The following is a 22178-nucleotide window of genomic DNA, read 5'->3' as shown; positions in this document are numbered from 1 at the left end:
AGTCGCTCCAACTGGAAAGTCAGCGGCTCAGTTCTTAGCTCATCCAGTCTGACATGTCAACAAGTCCTGATGACCTCAGTGTATCCATCACTGGATAAGGATAAGGCAGTGTTTTATGTTTGACTGCACTCTGAATATAAAACCATCTTTGTTTCTCTACACTTTGTTTAAAGAAGCCACTTCAGACCTTTGTAAACATAATACAATTTATTAAGTATCTTTTTTATAAATTTCAACTTTTACATATTTTCCCAAGCTTTTACCTTAATACAGATAGATCTAAATGAAGCCCAACATTTACAGGCTATATACAATGTAAACTTTCTCCATAGGGAAAACACAGGTATATTTTTGCTTCTTCAAGCATCTGTATCTGGTAACGTTTATGCATTTTGTTTCTCTGCAAAACTATTTCAAAATGCCATTTATCCCAGATGTTTGTGTGAAATCTGAGATGGCAAGGAAACAACGTATTGCATCAGAGCAAAATACAAAAACATGGAAGGGGTGAATAATTTAAACATGTGGCCAAATGTGATTGAATGTAGTGATCGCCCCTTCACATACAGCACTGTACATGGTCCCAAAAAATAAGCTATTTGATAAAATTAACAAACGAGGGGTGATGACACAAGCGACAGTAAATCTTAAAATACAAAATCAGGTTTGTAATGTTACACTTTACATAGACTTTAATAAAGTAACTGCATTTCTAAAAAGGGCTCGACTCCTGTTTCGACACTCCAAATGTTTTCACAGACCAGTACATTCAGATTAAATTCAGAGAGCACAGTGCGTTAAACTGCAGGTTGGCTGTTCATTGAGACTACTTTTTAAATGTTCACAGTGCCAGCTTTGGAAAGAGAGTGCCTCGAATAAACACATTAAAGTCATCTGTTGTTGTTGCTTTGTACAGATACTTGTCCCCAGTTTTATGGATGACAGATTCTTAAATGTGTCAGAAATCCTTCACACGCCTATAGTAACGTAATGAAGTTCATAAGCTCATCGGAGAGCACTGCTATAGGTCCTTGCTTTCATAGTGATCACTACATTAGTACAGTCATGGCATGCATTAATGGCATGCAAACACACACCCTACTACCATATGCACTACAAGACAGCATAGACACACTTCACTATATTTTATGGACCTTTCTGTATTCAGATTCACATCCTTTACCTCATGGTATTTAAGTCTCACAGCGCATATAAACTCGCCTCTGCTGGGGTTGGGGGTCATATAGATGTAGATACAAATCCTACTCTGCAAAATGAAAAATATTTAAAATACATTAGCAGCTGTGACACAAACTGTTTTATCCTAAAACACTAACTTGTATTTGTGCTCAGTGTACAATCACCAGTATGTTTGAAGGACAGATACTAGAAATAAGTAACAATTTGATTGTCCTTTAAACACTAAAAACTAAATCCAGCCATCCACCCAATCTTCTGCTTATCTGGACACAGGTAGCACTTTAAGCAGAGCTATCCAGACCTCACTCCTCTAGTGTGGGAGACAACAAGGCTTTCCCATGCAAGCTGAGAGATATCATGTCCTGGATTTGCCATCGGGTGTCTTCTTGGTTGTGCATGCCTGAAACCGTTCACCTTAGAGGCATCCTACTCAGATGCCCAAACCACCTCATCTGACTCAGCTCCTCTTGAATGATGAGTTCCTCATCTTGTCTAGGCTAAGCAAGACAGCCTAGAAAGAAGCCCATTTACGCCACCTGTATCAGTGATCTCATATTTCTTTCAGTTGCTAACCACAGTTTGTGGGTAGAACAGTGGATCAACCAGTAAATGAATAGCTTTGCCTTAGCGCTCAGCTGTCTCTTTGCCACAGCAGACCACTGATTGGTGCGGTGCCTGGACCAGTCAGTCTGTCACTTGTGAACAAGACCCTGAGATACTTAAACTCATTCACTTGAGGCAGAAATGAGAAATCCGCCCTTTTCTGATTGAGCACTTGAGCCTTAAAATTCAAGGTGCTGATTGTCATCTTGGCTGCAATCTGTCAACAGAACATTACTCGCTAAAGGCAGAGACAAGCTCCTGAGACACCCCGGCTAGGCCTAGAACTGACAAAGCTGTATATATTTTTTTTCAGCCACTCTGATGTGGTGATATCATTTTTCTTCACTGGAAGAATTGTGTCATTGTTGCAGAGGTGGTAGTTTGACTATGAACACAAACAGCCACCAGGGGGAGCTGTTGCTGTGTGCGCCATCACCGAGGACTGCAGCTCCTGCTCAGGCGGCTAAGTGCAGTCCATGATTTGGCTCCAACCTTACAGCATGTGCTGCTGCTGAGGAGGAGGGGCTCCTGTGAACCACATTCTCCCTGCGCTGGGTTTGGCGGGCCAGCACTCTGCTCCTACACTGTCTGGACTCTATAATAGCAGATCGACATTTTCCCATGTGAGGCCGTTTCTTTCTAGCTTCTGTGAAAATACGCACTGCCTCACTTTAAAACAACAAAGGAAGGCAGGTGAAGGTCAAAAACTGCACATCAGCCCACTGTGTACAACACAAACACGACATTATGACCGTCAGTCACATGCAGCCTTTTATATCTTAGAAGATGTGGTAGTCTGGTCTAGAAGGAGTTTTAGGATTGTTCCCAGCTTTGTGTCCACTTTAATGCTTTTAAGTGAGAATTAAACAGAGCAGAAGGGTCTCCAGCAGCTCTCCTGCACACACGGTTGGCTTGTCAATGGCCTGGTATGAAGCCCGTGGTTCACAGCAGGGAGGTGGCCCATTGAGTGCTCCCACAACACTAACCAACACACAAGAAGGTGGAAGGTTAAGAACAGGGACTTGTTTTTGGTCACTTTGTTAACATGGGGGAATAACATCCCTCCATCACGTTACCCCTGTCATGGGGATCACAGTCTGGAGCTCAGTGGTCCTGTTGGCAGTGTTCAGGCCAGCTTCAGAGTGCTGATGGGAAAGGAGGGCATGGTTACCATGGTCACAGGGTTGAGCACCGTCTGACCCACTAGCTGCGGGTGGTGAGCCATCATTTGGGTGCTCACTGCTGTCTGCTTACCAACAATGGTGGCAGCTGGCTGTGCAGGCGCACTGCCGTTCACATGAGCATGGTTTATTGTTTGAGTGATGTGACCGACCACGGCCGGCTGTGTGACAGCCACCGGCTGAGAGTAGAGAGTGGGTAAATGCTGGCTCAGGTGAGCCACTGGGTGCACGGTTATGTGGCTGATGGGCTGGTGGCCGGGGGCTAACTGCACAGAGCTGGTGGTGGTGGAGGGACCCAGCTGGGCGATGTTTTTGGAGCTCTGACTTGGGATCACTTGGATGACCGAAGGGTGGGACACTGGTGCATGAGCAATAACTGTGGGGTGCAGACTGGGTGTGGTCACCATCTGCGTCTGGGTGGGATTTGACAGCTGACAAGGTGTGCTGGATGTAGTGGCAGTGAGCGTTGGTGGAGCTGCAGGTTTAGACAGTGGCTGTGGAGGGGTCACTGGTAGCGACTGAGGCTGGTGCTGCGGGGCTTTGCGCTGGTTGTGTGGGGTGGTGAAGGAGGTAGTGGTGGTGGGCATCACAGTTAGGACTTGAGTAGGTGTTGCAGTTGTGCGCAGCTCAGGTTTCATGATTTGAGGCACGGTGGGTAAGGCAGTGGGTGCTCTTGGCGCAGGCTCTTCGTCCAGATCGTCATCCATGATGTCTTCACCTTCTGCAACACCAACAAATTATGGAATTCGTTAATTACATATATAATTACATGACTTAATCTGAAACAGTGTTTGGTTGTGTATTAGGGAGATTTACAGACATGCAGTTGAGAGTGAACATAAATCCCCACCAATCCCTCCCGTCTGCCTACCCGAGGCTGTGGAGGTTGAAGCTTGGTCCTCCTCCGGCTGCACTGTCTGTCGGAGGATGCGGTCGATCTCGATCACATCCATCCACTGGCTAAGATCATTCTTCAGCTCTGCTAGTCGCTGTTGGGTAGCGATCTTTTCTCTGGCCAGACGCTCCATGTCGTGCTCATACTCCTTCTCTTTGCGCTTTAATGTCTGCAAGGAGGAAAAGAAAACAATGGTAAAACTCAGAACTGGTTTATGAATTACACTGGAAAAAGTCCGCAGGGTAAACGTTAAGGTAAATTCATCCAATAGAAGAGAACCACAGGAATTTTCTTTGTGAAGCTGTCAGAGGTTTTTACTCAAGTCCAAGGTCATGCTTGAAGCAATACTGTAAAGATTCACATTGATTTTATATTAGTCTTAATAGTATTTAACAGATTTCACCACTTCAACCTCTAAAATTAGCGAGGAGTTAAAATGACCCGTTTCTGATTTTGTCAAAGATGTTGATATGAAATTAGATATCACTCGTGTGCACAGAGGGTGGAGGAGAGAAAATCTGCAGCACTACTTATTTGAGGAAAACGTCAAAGTGCACCAGTGGAATGAACTTTGACTCTACTGGGTCTATTGGAACTCGTACTTCTCTAATAAAGTGGAGAAATGGTTTATTTAATAGCCAATTTTCCAAATTCAAAATAAGAAGAAGAAGAGATTAATGAAAGAAAACTGTTATACATTATAACTGATTACTTCTATCAGAAAAAAATATTAATTTGTTACAATGAAAGCCACATTTTCCAGCAACAACATTTAAAACATAGTTTAAAGCAATTCATCAAAGGTTCCAACTAGCAATGAAGCATATTACTCAGAAACGGGCCGTCCTGCATTATGTTCTTATACTTTTGGTATTTAGCATTTGTGTCTGCGTTTATAAATACACATTTATAAAATGTGAATACATGAATTTTACTATTGACAGTGACTGGTTTTATGTTTTTTATGTTTAGCGTGCAACATCAGGAGGAAAAGTGAAATTATGGCAACCGGTACATGATCAGCAGACTTGTTTTTAAGTATTCCCGTTTTAAAGTACTTCAGAAGTCTTTAATTATATATAATTTATTGCATGTCACATGCAGCCTGGTCAAAGTATTCAGCACGCTCTCTGTGGGAGAGGCTCAGGGAAATGACACAGTCTGAAACCCTTTACCAGCAACCTGATGACTTGCTATCATAAAGGGTGGACTTCCTGTTAGTGTTCATCCTACCGTGTACAGTGTGGCGATATAGTAAATGTGCAAGTCATCATGTGTATGATTTAAGTTGTGTGTAGGTGGCTTCTGGCCTACTTCGGTTTAAGTGCATTCCTGCATGTGCATTATGAGCGTGTGCGCCTACAGCACAATGCACATGTACATAAATAGCAAAAGGGGACAAAAGGCGGGCCTTGTGTGATTCAGCACCTGTCTCAAATCCTGATCCAGGATTAGACATGCATGGGCCAAGTGGTCTGTGCTTTGGCTGCTTCTCAGTAACTTAAACACAAATAGAAGCTCAGAAGAAGTCCCGTTCATATTTCAGTTTAGCTCAAATCCACATAAACAAGCTGTTTCTTATCTTTAAGTTAAACTGCTTTTATTGTGACCAGAGCAGGTTTTTTTACAGTTGGAAAATCTGTGTCCTTGCTCCCAAATAGACCTAAAGTTATCTAGGATCAGGGTTAGTAGCCTAGTTCTGTTTTAAAATAATTGTTACATGGAACAACTCTTAATGTGAATCACAACTACACCTCTTATTTTAATGAAAACTCCAAGAATTCAGGTATTGCACCATCTCATTCACAAGGACAGGGATCTCAACTTTGTATTTTAATATTATTGATTAATGGAGATATAGTTTGGACATGCAGATTTTAAATAGCAGGACAGACATGTACACTACTGTTCACTGAGTAAGGTCCTCCTTAGCATGCACTGTTAAACATCTGGACACAGATGTGCAACTTGTAACCAGCCATAAAGAGCACCGCCTCACTGTACGGATTAAAAACATCCTTCGTCTCTACACAAGATGTGCTAAAATGCCCCCCATCTCTGGTTGTCAGGGAAACTCCTGAAATAATGTCAACGTTTTGTCTGAAATCCTAAAAGATGGCACACACCTTCATGTGCGAGAGGTGCGATTTAGGTTTCTAACAGCCTCTTAGTGTGTAAACATTTCTGTCAAAACCTACTCTGGTGAGGAAAATTTAACGTGATGTCCAAAAAGGTCTGGCCGCCTTCTTTTTGACCCTCATGTAGCTGACAGCCTTACGCGAGTAGCGCTACAAGCTTACAGCTTTAAGTGATGACTCATAAAGAGAGAATGAGAGAGTGGAGAAATGCTCCACAGACACAGAGACCCACTGAACTGCTGAGAGCCAACGCCACATTCGCCTTTTTAGACACAGCTAGCCTGAGATTAACCGCATACACCTGATAAACAAGCCAGCAGCAGATGGGCCCCACGTGACTTCATCACCATGTTAAACATGTCACCAGATTGGTAGGACACAATGTGCCAGGTATGCTTGGATTCTTTGCACATGACTGCATTCAGACCTCCTCCTTTTTCCAGGGAAGAGTTCTTACCACAGAACTGTGTGTGCGTGCATGCGTGTGCGTGCGCATGGGAGGTAAACACTGCTGAAGCATTATTGTCACAAGCAATGCGAGGGCCGAGCACATGGCCCCGCAGAAAAAGGGAGAGGGAGGGCCACAGATAACAGGGGATTGAAAGAGAGCAATACAAGCTGTACTCACTGACTCACTTTTGCAGCAGCCGTGAACAGACAGCACAAGGCTGGGTTGTCTTAAAGGGCCAGGAGCACAGGAGGCCACGTTGCAGACATGCTGCTCCACTGATCGGGTTCCTGCACACAGGTCTTATGACACTGTGGTAACCATAAACCCTTGTCTTAGTCTGCCTTCAAGCTGGAGCAGAGGGTTTCACGTGGTGCCCGACTTTAACAATAAAAAGTCTGTCTGTGGAAATAAAATGCCTACTTTTGCACACCAATCCTTTGTGTGTAAGCTTGTGTTGGTCATAGCTGGCCTATTTACCTCATTGCGGTTAAGAGCCGAGTCGTCAGAAAGCTGAAGGAGGCCAGCTTTTTTTAATGTTAAGGATGAACAAAAATGAAAATGTCAAAAGAACTAGTACAGTTATCTTGTCAGGCAACCTTTCAAAGGAAATATGCCATGAAGTCCACAGTGACTATGCTAAAAATATCAAAAGATAAATAAATTTTTAGCTTATCTTCATCTAGCAGAGAGTACAGCACTTTTCATGCTGGCATTTGCGGACAAGCAGTGGAGGAACAAGTTCAGTCAGCTTTCATGAGGAAGTGAAGCGCGTGTGGAGTAAGCTGAGCCTTATGTTTACTGCTCCATGCTCCCTCCCTGCTGCGGGCGGCTAAGCCTGGTGGTACAGCAAGTCCTGCATGTTGCAGTGCTGGGTGGGGGCCCAGCACAGGGGGGGTGACGTCACGCGGCTCAGGCTAGCCATGTGCTTGCTGCTCATGTGGCCTTAAAAGCTCAGAGAGGCAGGCTGGAGGGAAGGAGGGGGAGTGGAGAGGAGGAGCGCTAATGCATCAGGGCTTATTTTACAGCCTCGGCTTTCGCGACACCACTACGGGCTCAGAGGAAAGCCTGCTACATGTTGTCTCTAAAGTAACGCAAAAACCCTCTTACAGCTCTATTAGCGCGACTGCTATCATTAAAAAGGAAAACAATTGGTTCACATGTAAGATTTTCTGGTCACAGATGTTGAGTCATCTTCATTTGAAATGTAATAAGGAAGTGGAAGTTGACCTATGTAGCTGTTAGCCAAGTTTGCGCCTTTCACTGGAAAACCACAAACTGTTCCAGTTACCACTTATTTTCATAGAAACTTTGCTCATTTACAAACTTACAATAAGATGTAAAAATAAAAGCGGCAGAGTGCTGAGCTGAAAGCCTCTTATTCAGACCTCTAAGCTCAGTGTTTTTCTGTGCAGGCTGCTTCATTGCTGCCAGCCCAGAGGAGGACAAGGACAGGGACGGGGAGGGAGGAGTGTGCAGAGTTTCGGGAATGAGGTGCATGCAGGCAGGACACGCGTCTGTACCTCCCATGTCAAGATGCCAGTGCTCGCACGTGTTCTGCCTTTTTTTTTTGTTTTTTTTAGGCATCCTATCACCCAGCACTCACATCTTTTACTCCACCCCTCCAAAACAAAACACCACCAGCCTGGCCAATGAAAAAGACCCTCGTGACAAAGAGGCACGACACACTGTTGTGGCCTGTAACACTATTCCAGTACAGGGTTAACTGCTTCGTACTACTCTTTATTATACTCTTCACTTCCACATATAAGCATCATCAATTATGTAAGTTTCCCTTGCTCTGTTTGTGTCAAGCATGTCCAGCTCAGCTGCTGATTGGAGGAAAAGACGCACAAGCCTGTCGAACACAACACGCACAGCATGTTGCTTAATCACAGAGAGGGGCACAGGGAGGGAGACTGGGTGACGAGCTGTGCACCCACGCTGTCCTAGTTTCCCTCAGCATCCACGCGCACAGAGGAATAACCAGCCTGCTGCATCTCACAGTCAAGCAGCAGCATGCCGTCCTCCTCGGTGTACACATCAGTAAACCTGCACCACGGTCGGTTAATGAACAACCGCAGGCTCATAAACAACAACGCATGACAACCAAATGTCTAAAACCGTGTAAGTGTTTTATTATTATGCAAATTAAACAGCAAACCGCTAACCACATTTGGGCACACTCAAACACACAGATCATGCAACTGTAATTGTAAAACGCAAATCTATAAAAGCAACGCAACAGAGATATTGTTTTATCGCCTCCTGGATTAGTGTATTGGAAAAATGACCTACAATAAAAACAGACACACTCAGCAGCACAGTCAGTCTGAAAGTTACACTAGACCAGTGGCAGACCTTTGCGCCAGCTGTTTACAACCAGCATACTCTAACCGGGAGAGCTTGACTCATAGAAATGGCGAGTCACTCGTTGAAACACTCGCACACTTAAGAAAAAAAGGTATAAATGAGGAAGTCTTAGAGACTCAGGAAGGATCTAAATACATCACTGTGTTTAAACTTGCTGCTGTCTGATGTTTTTCTCTGCAACTTAGGATCTTAAACGCAGTAAGATTGTAAATGTATCCAGTAAGACTGGGGGTCAATAACACCACAGTGTAACAGCTTTGTTAGCAGTGAGGAAAGAGCGAGCAATCATCAGTGACGTGTTACAGCCTCCCTATACGAGTTGCATTCATGGGGAATAAAGTACAAGGCATCGCCTTTGTGGATGTTTTGTGCATTCCAGTGAAACATTGCTAAACAAAAACAGGTGATAGGAGGTTCAGGCCACTTGTTACTGGTGGCGCTTTGATTGTTGCTTTTTAAATCTGTAATTTCTGTAATTGTGATTTAATTTTTTTGGTTTGTGGTTGTATTTATCTAGCTGTTAAAACAATATAATAAGAGAGTTTATTTAATAAGTGCTTTTCACAGACAGGTGGTCACAACCCACTGTACAGAAAAGGGTAAAATAAATATTAACATTGAGTAACAAAACAGCCAATGAAAATCTAACTAATGAAATTCAAGAAGATTTTAAAATCTACCAACACCAATCGGATACTAATGATTACCAATACCAGATACGCCAACGTGGAATTTGAAGGTAATAAAACTTTGAACTTTGGAGACATCACAAGCTCACCTGAATGTATCTCAGTGCACTTCTTAAGACACTCAGGTTGGAGGTTTTCTTCTCATCAATGTTCGGGATGTTCTTTTTCAGCGTCTCGAAGCACTCCTTCAGGTGTGCTCGTCTGACAGACCCAAGACAAATAGAAGGTACTTTAGACAGCGCTAATGTTAAAGCTCACTTTAATATAACAACATCTCTATTTGGGAGTCCTCTGATTAAAATATGAAGCACATTTCAAAATTGAAGCGCTACCAATAAGTAAAGTTTTCAGGAAAAAAAAAAGAACCTATTGGCAAATGCTTTTGGGGAAAGGGGTGACCCTACCTGTTTTTCTCAAGTTTGTTATGCACCTCTCTTGTACCAGCCCTGCAAGAGCACAGTAAAAGGTGATGTTTAAAAGGGCAACAAAATTGAAATAATAAAAAAATTAACCCCCCAAAAAATGAATCAAAGAACCTGTTTCTTAGTTTTGGGAGCAGGCAGATCAATGACAGTAAGTGAGTGAATTTATCATCTCATCCAAATTATCGTAATAGCAACCGTGCAAAGTGGAATCTAATCTAATCTTATAATTATCTGAGTGGACCACAGAAGATTACTGATGACACCGTTTCAGTACGTCTGTAATCTGGACTCCTAGTTATTATTTTTTCTGCATTTTAAGGACTGATTTAAATTGATCCTCAGTAAAAGAATACTGAGTTAAAAGGTCAGACTTACCCTCCAGGCCTCTTCTTGCTGTCTAGGTGGCGACTGTCATCAGGAGGACTTCCCCGGCTGACGGGGCCATTGTGCAGAGGGGCCTGCTGAAGCAAGGGGCCTGAATGGGGCAGTAAGGCTTGCTGCTGTATGGGCGAGACGATGGTACCCGGATAGCGCTGAACCAGCTGCTGGTGTAGTTTAGTGTTGTTGGTTTGGGTGACGAGCTGCGGCTGAAGGTGGTGGTTTTGTATCGGCTGCTTGTGGTTGGCAGTCACCATGGTTTGGGTGTCAGGTTTGGGCTGTGGAGACCAGAGTAGAGCTGCTGCACTTTGCTCCAGAGGGGGATGAGAGTCTGTCTTTGGGGAGGCCAGTGGAGGAGCAGCAGGAGGGGAGAGCGTGGTAACAGGTAGAGTAGGTGAGCCGGTAAAGTTGGGGGTGACCACAGGTATCGGGATGACTGTAATGGGGACAGAGGGAGGGGACAGAGCTGATGGTATGGGTGAGGGACGGGACTCCATGTGGAGCTCCTCTGCTTTAGAAACATTGTTGATGTGGATTGTGGAGTTCACATTAGGGTGGCTCTGCTCTTTCAGGTGCTGCAGACGCAGCTTCTCCTTTTCATCCTCTGTGGGGAAAAACACAGCCGTTAATACAACCAATCCCATCTATACACACATACACAAAAATGCAGCAACAACCCTTTGAGCTTTCTAAATCTGTTAGCACTAACAGTACTGATAGATTTTGGGAGTATGTGAAAGGAAATAAGCCAGGGTCATTTCTAGAAAGGTCTGGTAGAAGGCCTTGTTTGGCATGTTATGCTGTAGCAGTGACATTAGTCCTGCTCATCTTAATTATAGTAAATCAGCGAAACAAGAAGTGTTTGACACTCAAAGCTGCAGGTATATTTGCACATGACACCAACAGATGTTTTTTTTTAACTAAACCTAAAACTTGTGTAAAACCATGACAGCAGCAGGTTTCATTTCATCTGTGCCACAACAGAAAGAGCACAAACATATTCCATAACTGTGACGCCTGTTACACGTAAAGTGATGAAGTATTATTGTTAATATTATTGAAACATCCAGTTGTAAGTCAAAGTGGCTCTCCAGGAGAATCTTTGTTGTTATGTAATTACAACAAGCAGAAATGAAAGTCTGAGCTTTCAGGTTTCAGGCTCTTCTCTCTTGCTGTTCCTACTTTGTGTTTTATCTGTACATGCATTTTCACATCCACAAAAATGTTGCCTAGCTTTGAGCATGTCTTCACAAAAGAAGTTTTTTGCTTTAATGGAGGTACATCTCGCTGTAATGTAATCCTGGTCACAGTCCACTGACTGAGTTGTGCTGGGGAAGTGAGTGCAAGTACACTCTAGATCTCTACTATCAAAGCCCGAGGGTCTCTTTATTACCAAGACGCATGTCCAGGTTAGGTTTATCTGTAAAGGCATGTTTATAACAGTTAATACACTGCAGATCTCATTGAGCCAGCTTTAAAATGATTGCACGTTTTGATTACTATTAAATAAACTGTGATTACAGCCATGTGAAAGATTCGTACAGATAAATCTAACTGAAAAGTGATCAGCTTCAGTATTTTTGTAAAACACGAGTCAGTCTAAATGCGTCTTACGGGGCTGTCCAGTCATCTAAAGCACACTCCCTCCACACTGTATAGATGCTGTGGAAAGGGACTCTAGTTGCTATGGCAGCTCATGTTCACAGTTAGAAAATGTCAGATACAAGTAGCTGTCATCAACATCGTTATAAATGCGATCAGGACGCTGCAGCAGTACACACTCATCCGTTCACTGCAGAGCTGAAGCTACAGCGGCACCACAGACTTCACCCCAAACCACTGAAAACAAGTTCACATAAATGATGACGACAGTGAGCGACAACAACACAGCTGTCTCCCAGAAATTAGGTGCTAAGTCACTCTAAAAAATAAAATAACAAATGTTTATTAGATACACAACATCCAAAAGTCACTGAAACCTTCCCCCTAAAGACAAAAAAAAAAAAAAACCCCAGTAACATTTCTTAAGTTTCAAAATGTGAAATGTTGTCTTTGTACCTTTTAAATACACAAAAGGGGGGTTTCAATGATTTACAAGTTTACGGTCTGTTTTTATTATACATTTACATACAATAGCTACATTGTATGTAAAATTCTACATAGCTACGCACAATAAGATTTTATGAAGCGACAAAAAAAATAATCCGGGTTTAGATAATGTAGTTTGTTGCATCATAATGTAAGCTCGCCTTCAAATAGGGTGTACAAAATACTAGGAATAGTCTCACCTGTTAACATCAAAGACTATTGGAAGCTGAATGAACACATCTCTAAAACACCAACATTGATAAAAGCAGGAATTAATGGATCTAACCGCCTGGCACCAGAGCATGACGTATGAGGTCAGCTTGTTTAATCAGTTAGGATTAAGAGCAGGTTTCTCTAATATTTCTCAAAATCACAACCTTTTATCGGTCAGTCTTTAAATTAACTTCAACTTTTGTTTAAAATAAAATAAATAAATAATAATGTGACAGATACTACTTGTTATGCATGTATAATCAGTTTAAAATATACATGCTCACATTTTGAGGGTTCAAAGTTCAGAACATTATAGCCCTGCTTTAAAACAGATCTTTCACAGATCTGGTAGTCTATTTAGATCTACGAAAAAGCAGCACATACTGTTATGATTTTACATTTTAAAACACTAATGTCACTTTATCAATGACTGTGACTGTAAAAAAAATAATAATGTGATGGAGGAAGGAGATATTCTATCCAGCTCTAAAATGCTCTAGAGAAATTTTAACAGTGTTACTTTAAGCATTTCAGTGTATTTTTTTTTCCAGTGTATGAACATGTCCTGTTACACTGAAAAGTCTTTTCTTCAGCGGTAAAAACATACGAAAGAACAAGATGTTCCAGTTGCAGTGGACAGCTTTCATAAGCTGTTGCATGCACAGTTATGAGTTCTGACAATTTAATGTTGTTTTGTTGACAAACACATAGAGGGGTCTTTTCTGAAAGAAAACCCATGAAACACTTACAAAAAACAAGCAGGTTTTCTATATGCATTATATAACTGCAGCAGTACAGAGGAACACTGGCCTAGTTTCCTGCACACAGTGACCTGCTCTACAGTAGCAGAGAGGGAGGAGGAGGAGAAGGCGCCTGCTTAGAATGCACCAGGCAGGAGCAGCTGAGACAGGAAAAAAACAGGATCTCTCACTCTGAGCCTGCGTGGACTCTCTCCGTAATGATGAATTTAACTATTCATGAACATATCAATGTAAATATGCCAGAATTAGCCAAAAAGCTACTTTTCACGAATATGTAAAGAGCTACAGAATATGTAAAAATCAGCATTCAACCAAAGGGCTGATCTGTTGGCGGCCAAGCTTAAACGGCGCAGGAAGTGTAATGCACTTTTTCAGCAGGTCTGATGTTAGCGTTAGGGCTGTCTGAGGTAGCTCAACCTGCACCTTCCCCAAAATGTAACTACACCTCACAGCTATGCAAACGTAAACAACTGTGATAGGTTTGTTTCCTTTTAATATGCAGTGCAAACACAATATGTTGACAGCTATAGCGATCCATGCAAGATACATTGATTTATTGGAGTGTAACTGCATGTAAAGAGTTGCAGACATGTGACATTAACTCGTCTGCCATTTGGATGTGTGACAATCATGGTGACAGTCAAGTAAATAAGGCCACAGACACATAAGGCTAGAGACCAGTGTGACCATCTGTCAACCACTTTTCCAGAGGAAAATTATTTTTTAAAAGAGCCCCAGTCACAAAGGGTCATGAACTGGTCAGTGATTCCAAGTGATTTCCTGCACCTGAAGCAATTTCTACTAGGTTTTCACCACCTTTGGAACTGAGCCTCCTTTAGCCACTGCCAACCTGTCAGGGAATATATGGCTTGCCTTAGCAACCAGTGGTTATATCACATCCAATACGATGGACAGTTACACGTGATTTAGACTACTGCAGGAAATTTACGTCGTAACAACGTAACACTGTTCGACCCTACATACCAACCTCCCACGCCACTTGAGTTGTTGCAGGCTGCGTTGACCCTATATCTCGTCACATTTCTCAGGAAGTGCACGTCAGGTTACGGCGTAGGGTTTAGAGGAGTTTCTGGTTACGTAGTAAGTTATGCAGTAGATTTCTCACTGACGCATAATTCAGTCATTAAGCGATGTGCAGCATGACATCACAAGAAACCTGAATAGTAATCTCACATGAAGAGTTTGTTGACTCCAGAGCTGAATGAAGTTGTAAATATAAAAACGTAACGCTTGTTAATTCTCTCCGGATGTAGTTTACACGGATGGGATACCGGAGTGAGCCACCTGCTTTATAAACGATCTTTGGGAGGGGTTGCCCGGCACGCACGTGGTGGAAGGGGCGTAACCATCTATGCTTTTTAAACTACAGGGGCGTGGTTTGTTGTTTCACGTCATCGACTGACACTCAAAGCCCTCCACGAGAGTCTGGAGAGCCAGGGGAGTTTGTGATTTTCCTTTTTTATGTATTAAGAATCGACAGTAACACCGAAACACACAGGTACGCAGAGTCACTACAACACCTGATATCCGGAAGGCGCGCGGAGGGACTGAGGGGGCGCAGACTGCTGGGGTGGGAGGGAAGAGGAGGGGGAACCTGAATGCCAGAGTCACTTGATCCCCAGCGGACGATGTCAGGTCATTATGTAAAACGAGCCTAGCACTCCGCGCGCCACCGCCCTTCATCGGACCGTGTTTTGTTTTTATTTTTAATGTTCCGCAGCAGCGCGTGCAGATACTCAGAAATACAGGAAGGCGCGCGGTGACGCGGCCGAGCAGCACGTTAAGTGTCTATGCAGCAGGTTTCGATGCAGTAACCCCTGACACTGCAGCAGAAGCCCGTCTCTGTCTGCCTGTCTGAGACCTGACCTCAATCTTGACATGAAGAGAGCAGCTCCACAGCAGCTACTCTAAAACCGGAATGAAAGTAAAACTAGGAAGAATGAAACGGTCTTTAAATGCATACGTGACAAACGGAATCAGTTCAGACACTGTGCTGGTAAATGAGCCACAGGCAGGGTTTCCTCTTACCTCGGAGACTAAACCTTTCACTGAATGGGTGGACTGGTTCCCACTCCTGACTGTCAGAGTGTGAAAAACGAGCGAGCTTTTATTTATTTTATCTTTTTCCCCCAATAAAAGACAAACTTACCACGTGCTTTCTGTTGTTGCTGGGCTTGAAATTCCAAAAACTTGGCCGCTTCCAGAAGCGTTTCGATGCTCATTTCTGTCCGCTTGAAAATACTTTTTTTCGGAGAAAAGGCTGTAAAGCAGACGCGCCTGTGCGTATAGCCTGCCACAGGGAGAGGTTCCCGGTCTGAAGCTGAGGGTGGGGTAGGGGGGAGGAAGGAGGAAAAAAAAGAGGGTAATCCGATACCCCCCTCAGTAGAAACTCTACCACTTACGTAGAAGAGTTACAAACAAGATGGCGCTCAAAGTAGTACGAACAAATAAGGTTTGTGAATCACGCAGCGTTTGTAACCGCCCACAGACAAACGCCCTCCCTCACCGCGTGCATACGAGGGAAGCGACGGGAAAACACGGAGCGGGGTTCGGGTGATTTCGGTCTCGTGGAGCTCTCTTCACGAGTCACGTCCGCCACACGCAGAAAATGTATCAAAAATGTTGCCGCTTATAACGGCGGCTTGTTCTGTTAAGTGTCTCACGTGCCGCCCTCTCGCGGCTTGATGTTTGACTAACCGATGACTACAAGTTGTCACCGCGTAGTTGTTCTGTGTGAACGAAAGGTCGACAGTTTGCTTGACTGCGGTAAATTTACATCTTATTGGCGCTGTGTCCACCAGCCAATCAGCGCGGAGAACAGTCAGCGTGCTTTGTTTGGCACGTCAGGGTCACATGCTGGGAGTTTACGAGCGTGCATCAGGCGTACGGGCACTTTAAAAGTAAAAACCAAGCAAAAAACCAAGCAGTCACGGGGTAGACTGAGCCCTGCATCTAATAACTGCAAGTGCTAGTTCCAACAGTTGCATCATAACACCTCTGTGTACATAAATAATATAATCCTGTCTGTCTGTATAATGTCTTATTTTACTTTTACATTTCTGTTCATGTGTAAGTGTTTCTATACTATGATTGGTTCCTACATCTAAAGATTACTTCCACTCTTTAACCCCTGTCAAACATAAGGCTCAGGGGTCACAATCAGACTGCCAACATTTAAGTTTGGCCCACTGGTCATGAAGGAGGGCATACATTTTTGGACTTTTTACTGCATTTACATGTTTCACAGCTTCCCCATGGTGATTCATACTACACTAAAGTAATTAAGTAGTAGATAAATAATCAAGTGGCAGAAAACCTCCCGCTTTTTTCACTATAGAAATATATGTTGTTTTGTTGTTTTTTATAGTGGGTTCACTGGACATTTTTGTGATGTTACCAGAATTTTACACATTTGTTTACACATAAAATTTAAGCCCAAAGACTCTTGTTGCAAGGTTTCTTCATCATGCGGGAAAAACTGAGAAATACTGTTGAAACTTCACTTGGTTTTTTAAATTAGGATATCTCAAGGATTAAACTAGTTGACACTGAAGGGCAGTTTCACTGGTCCGTCCCACTAAAGATATGGCTATAAAAAGAGCTTGTCATCCCTGCTCTAATCAGTGTTATTACTGAAGCCATATCTGTAGTTGTTAAACAATAAAACCATAGCGAAGCAGCACATTTTGGCTTAATGTAAGGCCACAGCTCAGTTTCACTTTCATCATTGACTGCTATTATGTCAGAATAAGGATTAATGACAATACACTTCCCTCTAACTCTATGGTGATTTTGTCCACCCAAATGTACTTTTTTATAGTAAAGAGGGAAAGAAAAAGCAATAAATTAAACTATTTTAGTGGCTGGAGGCAGCAAATTAAATGCTGGACTTATAAATAACTTCGAAATGATTAGCCAGTCACTTCAGGTCTTTTTGATTTATTAGGGTAATAACTCCAGTCACACCACCAATATCCAGACTGATTTCTAAGCCTTCAAGGTTTGCAGAAAAAGGAAACGTCATCTTTATGACAGCAACATAAATAACAGTGAGAGAGTTACTGGAAGTTTTTAAGCATATTAAAAATCTTTAAAGATGTTGTATCAGCGGACCAAAAACAAAAGAACAAAATGCCAGCTTCTAATGTTGTTGCCCTTTATTCAGCAGATATCACATGACTCATGCGTCGCCGGAGTCAAAGTCCGGCCGTGACCGCAGGACACGTCGTACGAGCAGGAACCGCGTTTCTGCTTATGACAACAGAAAATGTGCACATACGTACACGTGGCCCTGCATATTTTGGGAATGTTTTCCTGTTATTCACTCGATGCTGTTGAGGAAGTCAGCCGGGTACAGCAGAGTAATAATACCAAAGGCTCTCCAGGAAAGACCGAGGGGCTCCAGGAACTTCCTGAATTACACGGTCTGTGGGTCTATTTAAAACAGTTTTGCCAAACTGGAGCGACAGTGAGTCTAAAATACAATCTCTAACAAAGGAACAATTAAAGATCAACGAGTACAACGGATCATAACGCACAGGACAAGCTGACGCTGCCCTCTTGTGGATATTTACAGGTACTACACAATTAAAGAGAATTCAGTAAAAATGGGAAAGGGAAAAAAATCTGTATAAAAATGTAAATTTATTCCAAATATTTTTGCAATTTATAACACAATATGCAGTGTTGGGTGATTCCATGAGTATATCAGCTATTGGCAAGGCCAAATGAATCATTGGTTGGAGTGTTCGGAGTAATTTCCCTGAAGATTCCAGCTCAATACAATTAACTTGTAAAGCTCAATTGGTGACGAGCGCTACAAGGTGGTGTCTCCTTACTTTTGTTGCGATAGAAATTCTTGTTATGTATGATGGTTTGTTTGTTGTACGGTTGACATGAAGTATAGTATATTAATAAGTATTTTAATTAAAACAGGTGATTTGGATTTTTTTTTTTTTTAGGAGACTTTTGCCTCTAGAATACAAAATCTTAAAAGTGAATTAAAAGAAACAGCCAATACAGAATTGCCTTTCAGAAGCTATACAAAATAAACTTCCCAACACACAGCCTAACATTAATCATGTCTAAAAAATAAAGCTTTTAATTTTTGAGAAGAAAAGATCTCGACTTGCTGATCAGGACTTTGCGACAGTCTTTAAAAGTGTGTTCTTCAGGTAAGTGCACAGCTGGTTCATCAGGTCTCTGTTCAGACCCTCCACCCAGTGCATCTCGATCACTACGTCACTCTGCTCCTGGATCACGTTCAGCAGACACTTAAACAAGAAGTGTTTGACAGTGCTGGGGCTCACGGGTTGTTTCGAGGGCGGCTCGCTCGCTGCAGCAGGTGTTTCCTTCAGGTCTGCTTCCTGCCCTGTGCAGGTAGAGGACTCCATGTCCACATCCTCGCCTGTTACTTTTTCTGGGGCCTCTTTTTGTTCCCCAGTCATGCTCTCTGTGACTTCTTTACCCGGCTTGTCTGCAGGCGTGCTTTTGCTCTCAGCGTTCTCGTTCTGGCTGCTGCTGTTTTCTGCGGTGGTCAGTTGGTTTTGGGAGGTCGGGCATGTTTCTGGAGCACCTGCGGTCACGGTGGTTTGTGAAGTGGTTCCGGCACAGTGTGGCGCCCTGGGGAGCTCTCGCAGCTGACGTGTCTGTTCACGTCTCTTCTGACGCCCGTGGATCCAGGTGTTCTCCACAGCTGTCAGAAAGAGGCTCTGCTCCTCCTTTTTGCAAGGCACACGTTTGTGCAGCACCTGCAGAGCCGCACACGTGAGACAGTTGGCCAGTGCAGTCAAAACTTCAGTGAAATCTATTATACATAAAACAATGTTCAGTAGTGAAGCTCACCCGCAGCTCACTGAGCGTCTTCTCGACCAGAACGGTGAGGCTGTCCACAGGGCTGCGGCACGTGCAGCCTAAAGCCGAGGCCTTGGCTTGGAGCTCCTTCAGTCCCGCCTCCGGCATTGTGAACGACAGCGGCTTCCGGGCCTTCTCCAGTTTACACTTCTTACTGGGAGGGGACTGAGATCATACAAAGCCAGTCAGACACCATTAGACAGCAAGCTGTACTGGATATTACTGAGGACAGGGGAACCAGATTTGAGGATACTCAAATCCACACAGTAATAAGTAGGGATGGGTACCGGTATCCGGTGCCATTATGGCATCGGTTCTGACATAAACGGTAGTAACCAGACCGAAAAGCAGCGCACATTTCGGTGCTTTTTTTTTTCCTGAGATGTCATACACTTTGGATTCTAGCCAATCATTTTACCTTTCCAAGGACAGTAGGCGGGCCCACTACGTACGTTCTTTTAGAGCAGAGCTACAGATTAAAAACGCCCAAGGCAAAGCGGTCAAAAGTCTGGCTGTACTTCACAGCAAAAGATGCAAACTCAGCAGCCTGCAACAAGTGCTTTAAGGTGATACTGTGCAAAGGAGGCAACACCGCCGTTCTTCTCTGCGTGAGTAGCTTAATGTTGTTCGTGTGTCATTTACGTTGAGTAGGCTAACCACGTTATTACATTAATGCATGTAAGGTGAACTAGCAAACATCGTCGTAGTTACATGCGGCTGTCTTCTTGTTTGATGGCAGATACTCCCTTCACCCTGGCCAGAAAGCCTAAAATGACCGAAGAAAAAGTGGACAAAATTCATAGGGCAGTGACAAAATTTATAGTCAAAGATCTCCATCCATTTTCAACGGTGGAGTCACCATAAAAAAAAAAGACTGCTAAAAATAAAAGCATAAGAGGTTTTTGGACAAAGTTTGTGTTCTCCATTCTTTAAGCACCGGCACCGTTTCAAAAGTATCGGATGAAACCTAAACGATACCCATCCCTAGTAATAAGAGACAATGAACTGTATGAGTTCAGAGCACAGCTGCCAGCAGGGGGCAGTGTTTACACAGTGTGAGCTGTTTCAAATCCTTTTGGCAAACTCAGACATCTGTAAAGTCTTCAATCAAGAACGCACTAATAGTAACGCACTTCTTTCTGCAACTACAGGAAAATGTCATTTCATGAATATGCAGACAATAACTGTGTTATAACAGCATTGAGGGGGACATGCAAGGAAATATCATGCAAAAGTCTACATCAGGTGTGGAGGAACTCCAGGCCTCGAGGGCCAGTGTCCTCTAGGTTTTAGATGTGTCCTTTATCCAACACAATTGATTTAAATGGCTAAATGACCTTCTCAACATGTTTTGAAGTTCTCCAGAGGCCTGGTAATGAACTAAACATTTGATTCAGGGTGTTGACCCAGGGTGATATCTGAAACCTGCAGGACACCGGCCCCTGAGGTCTGGAGTCACCCACCCCTGGTCTGCATATTGTAGACCAAACTGGATGTCAAAGTTAAGTAGCTCCGTATCACAGTGCGACTTGTAGTCGGCATTAAATTTTAAAAGGATCAACATCTGTGCTGCATTCAGACAGTTGACCTTTGAGGAGGAAAACTGACATTTTACTGGATTGAGTCTTTTTCCTTTGGCCTTCAGAGTAGCTGCAGTGTCCTGCTACCAACACTAAAATCTGCTGAACACTTCCTCACATTTTGTACTCTCTCGTCCTTACTCTTTAACCTCTCAGATACAGTTTTTGCTCATTTTAGGCCTAAAACGATCTCGCGGAGAGGGTTGGAGCATTCCCCAGCAGTCGCCCATTAAAAATACTACATAAAATGAATGGCATGAGTAAAATGATGCAGTTATATCTGTGCATCAAAAACAAATCTAAAGAGAAAAAAATAAATGCAGAGTGCCACAAGAGGGCGCTCAAATCATGCAAGCTGCACCTGAGCCTGCAATAAATCAAACGTAACTTTTTAATTCCCTTTAATGTCAGGCTATAATGGCGATGTAGATCATCACCCAACTGTGTCGGAGTACTGAGACTCTGCATCATACTGCAGCCGACCTGTGATCGCTACACTCACTGCAGGCTGGCTTAAAGCGGGGAGACAGCGGGGGTCTGCGGCAGTAGTGAGGCAGCAGACAGCATGGCCGACTGACCTACAAACAGCTGAGGGAAGGAGCAGAGGGTGACCTTCACTCTGCTGCACTCGCCTGCTGTCAAGTTTCAGTTACTCTCAGAGTCACTGAAGATTTTTATTGTTGCCTGTTAGTGATGTTTCATCATTTACAGTTCCTCAGTGATAATCGCCGAATTTGCTGCACATTCAAGAAGAAGAGCAGAGTTGGTGCTCACTCCCTGTCTCAATCATCTATTGATTTTTAGTTAAAATGACGGTGCTTTTAGATGCATATTTAGAGGAGATGGACACGTGTAATTAATGGGTTGACAATGAGCGCTGCCTTGTCTGGCTGCTGCTTTTATTTCTTATTGTTTGCCTCAGACGTCTCTCCCTCTTTTCTGCACGCTCTGCAGCTCATTGTGCAAGGAAATCAATAAAATCCATCAAGCCAAACCTGTCTGTTCATAACCGAGCATCCTTGACACAGAATCTCGCACACACGCGCACAGACAAACAGACTTAGCAAAACCCACATTTAGAGTTTACATACACACCTCTCAACTGAATCCCATCCTCCTCTGATTCCGCTGCTCTTTCACTCCATTATTAATCCCACTTACCCACTACAACCTCACTGCATGCCCTCTCTCTCTCTCACACACACACACACACACACCTGCCCGATTTTTAAAATTAGAGATGGTTAAAACCAACAAGAGTCCAACAAGAGCTGTTCTCTCCACATATAATGATGTTCAATCATCAATCTTCACCTCCTGAGTCCATGAAAA

At 43.3% G+C, this 22178-nt stretch overlaps 2 protein-coding genes across 3 annotated transcripts in view; both read right to left on the bottom strand.

Annotated features, from left to right (window-relative positions):
* Window positions 1-209: 209 nt before the first annotated feature.
* On the bottom strand, window positions 210-15848 carry mnta (MAX network transcriptional repressor a). Of its 2 annotated transcripts, XM_005720804.1 has the most exons (6): window positions 15563-15848; window positions 10328-10934; window positions 9932-9973; window positions 9617-9728; window positions 3856-4048; window positions 210-3705 (listed from the first exon to the last, which is right to left on the bottom strand). In XM_005720804.1, the coding sequence occupies exons 1-6, from the start codon at window positions 15633-15635 to the stop codon at window positions 2930-2932; spliced, it is 1803 nt and encodes a 600-aa protein (XP_005720861.1). In that variant the 5' UTR covers window positions 15636-15848; the 3' UTR covers window positions 210-2929. The 2 variants fall into 2 exon arrangements, with proteins under 2 accessions (XP_005720861.1, XP_005720862.1); XM_005720805.1 differs by lacking the exon at window positions 9932-9973.
* Window positions 15849-17547: 1699 nt separating this feature from the next.
* mettl16 (methyltransferase 16, N6-methyladenosine) overlaps window positions 17548-22178 on the bottom strand; it is a 23381-nt gene continuing 18750 nt past the window's right edge. The window contains exons 9-10 of the mRNA XM_005720937.2: window positions 19258-19431; window positions 17548-19163 (exon numbers count right to left, since the gene is read on the bottom strand). Of these exons, the coding sequence (XP_005720994.1) occupies window positions 18549-19163; window positions 19258-19431 (789 nt within the window). The 3' untranslated portion in view covers window positions 17548-18548. The remainder of the gene's footprint in view (window positions 19164-19257; window positions 19432-22178) is intronic.

This window comes from Pundamilia nyererei, unplaced genomic scaffold (genome assembly GCF_000239375.1).
Source record: "Pundamilia nyererei isolate P.nyererei 1_Seehausen unplaced genomic scaffold, PunNye1.0 scaffold00003, whole genome shotgun sequence".
NCBI lineage: Eukaryota > Metazoa > Chordata > Actinopteri > Cichliformes > Cichlidae > Pundamilia > Pundamilia nyererei.
Note: the sequence above shows the minus strand (reverse complement) of the source record. Positions and strands in the feature narration are given on the sequence as shown.

Coding starts and splice junctions, on each gene's coding strand:
- mnta (XM_005720804.1), bottom strand. CDS start 15,635: ATGAGCATCGAAACGCTTCTGGAAGCGGCCAAGTTTTTGGAATTTCAA. Junction 10,935..15,562: donor GCAACAACAGAAAGCACGTG/GTAAGTTTGTCT, acceptor TTTTCCCCACAG/AGGATGAAAAGGAGAAGCTG. Junction 3,706..3,855: donor TTCAACCTCCACAGCCTCGG/GTAGGCAGACGG, acceptor TTGGTGTTGCAG/AAGGTGAAGACATCATGGAT.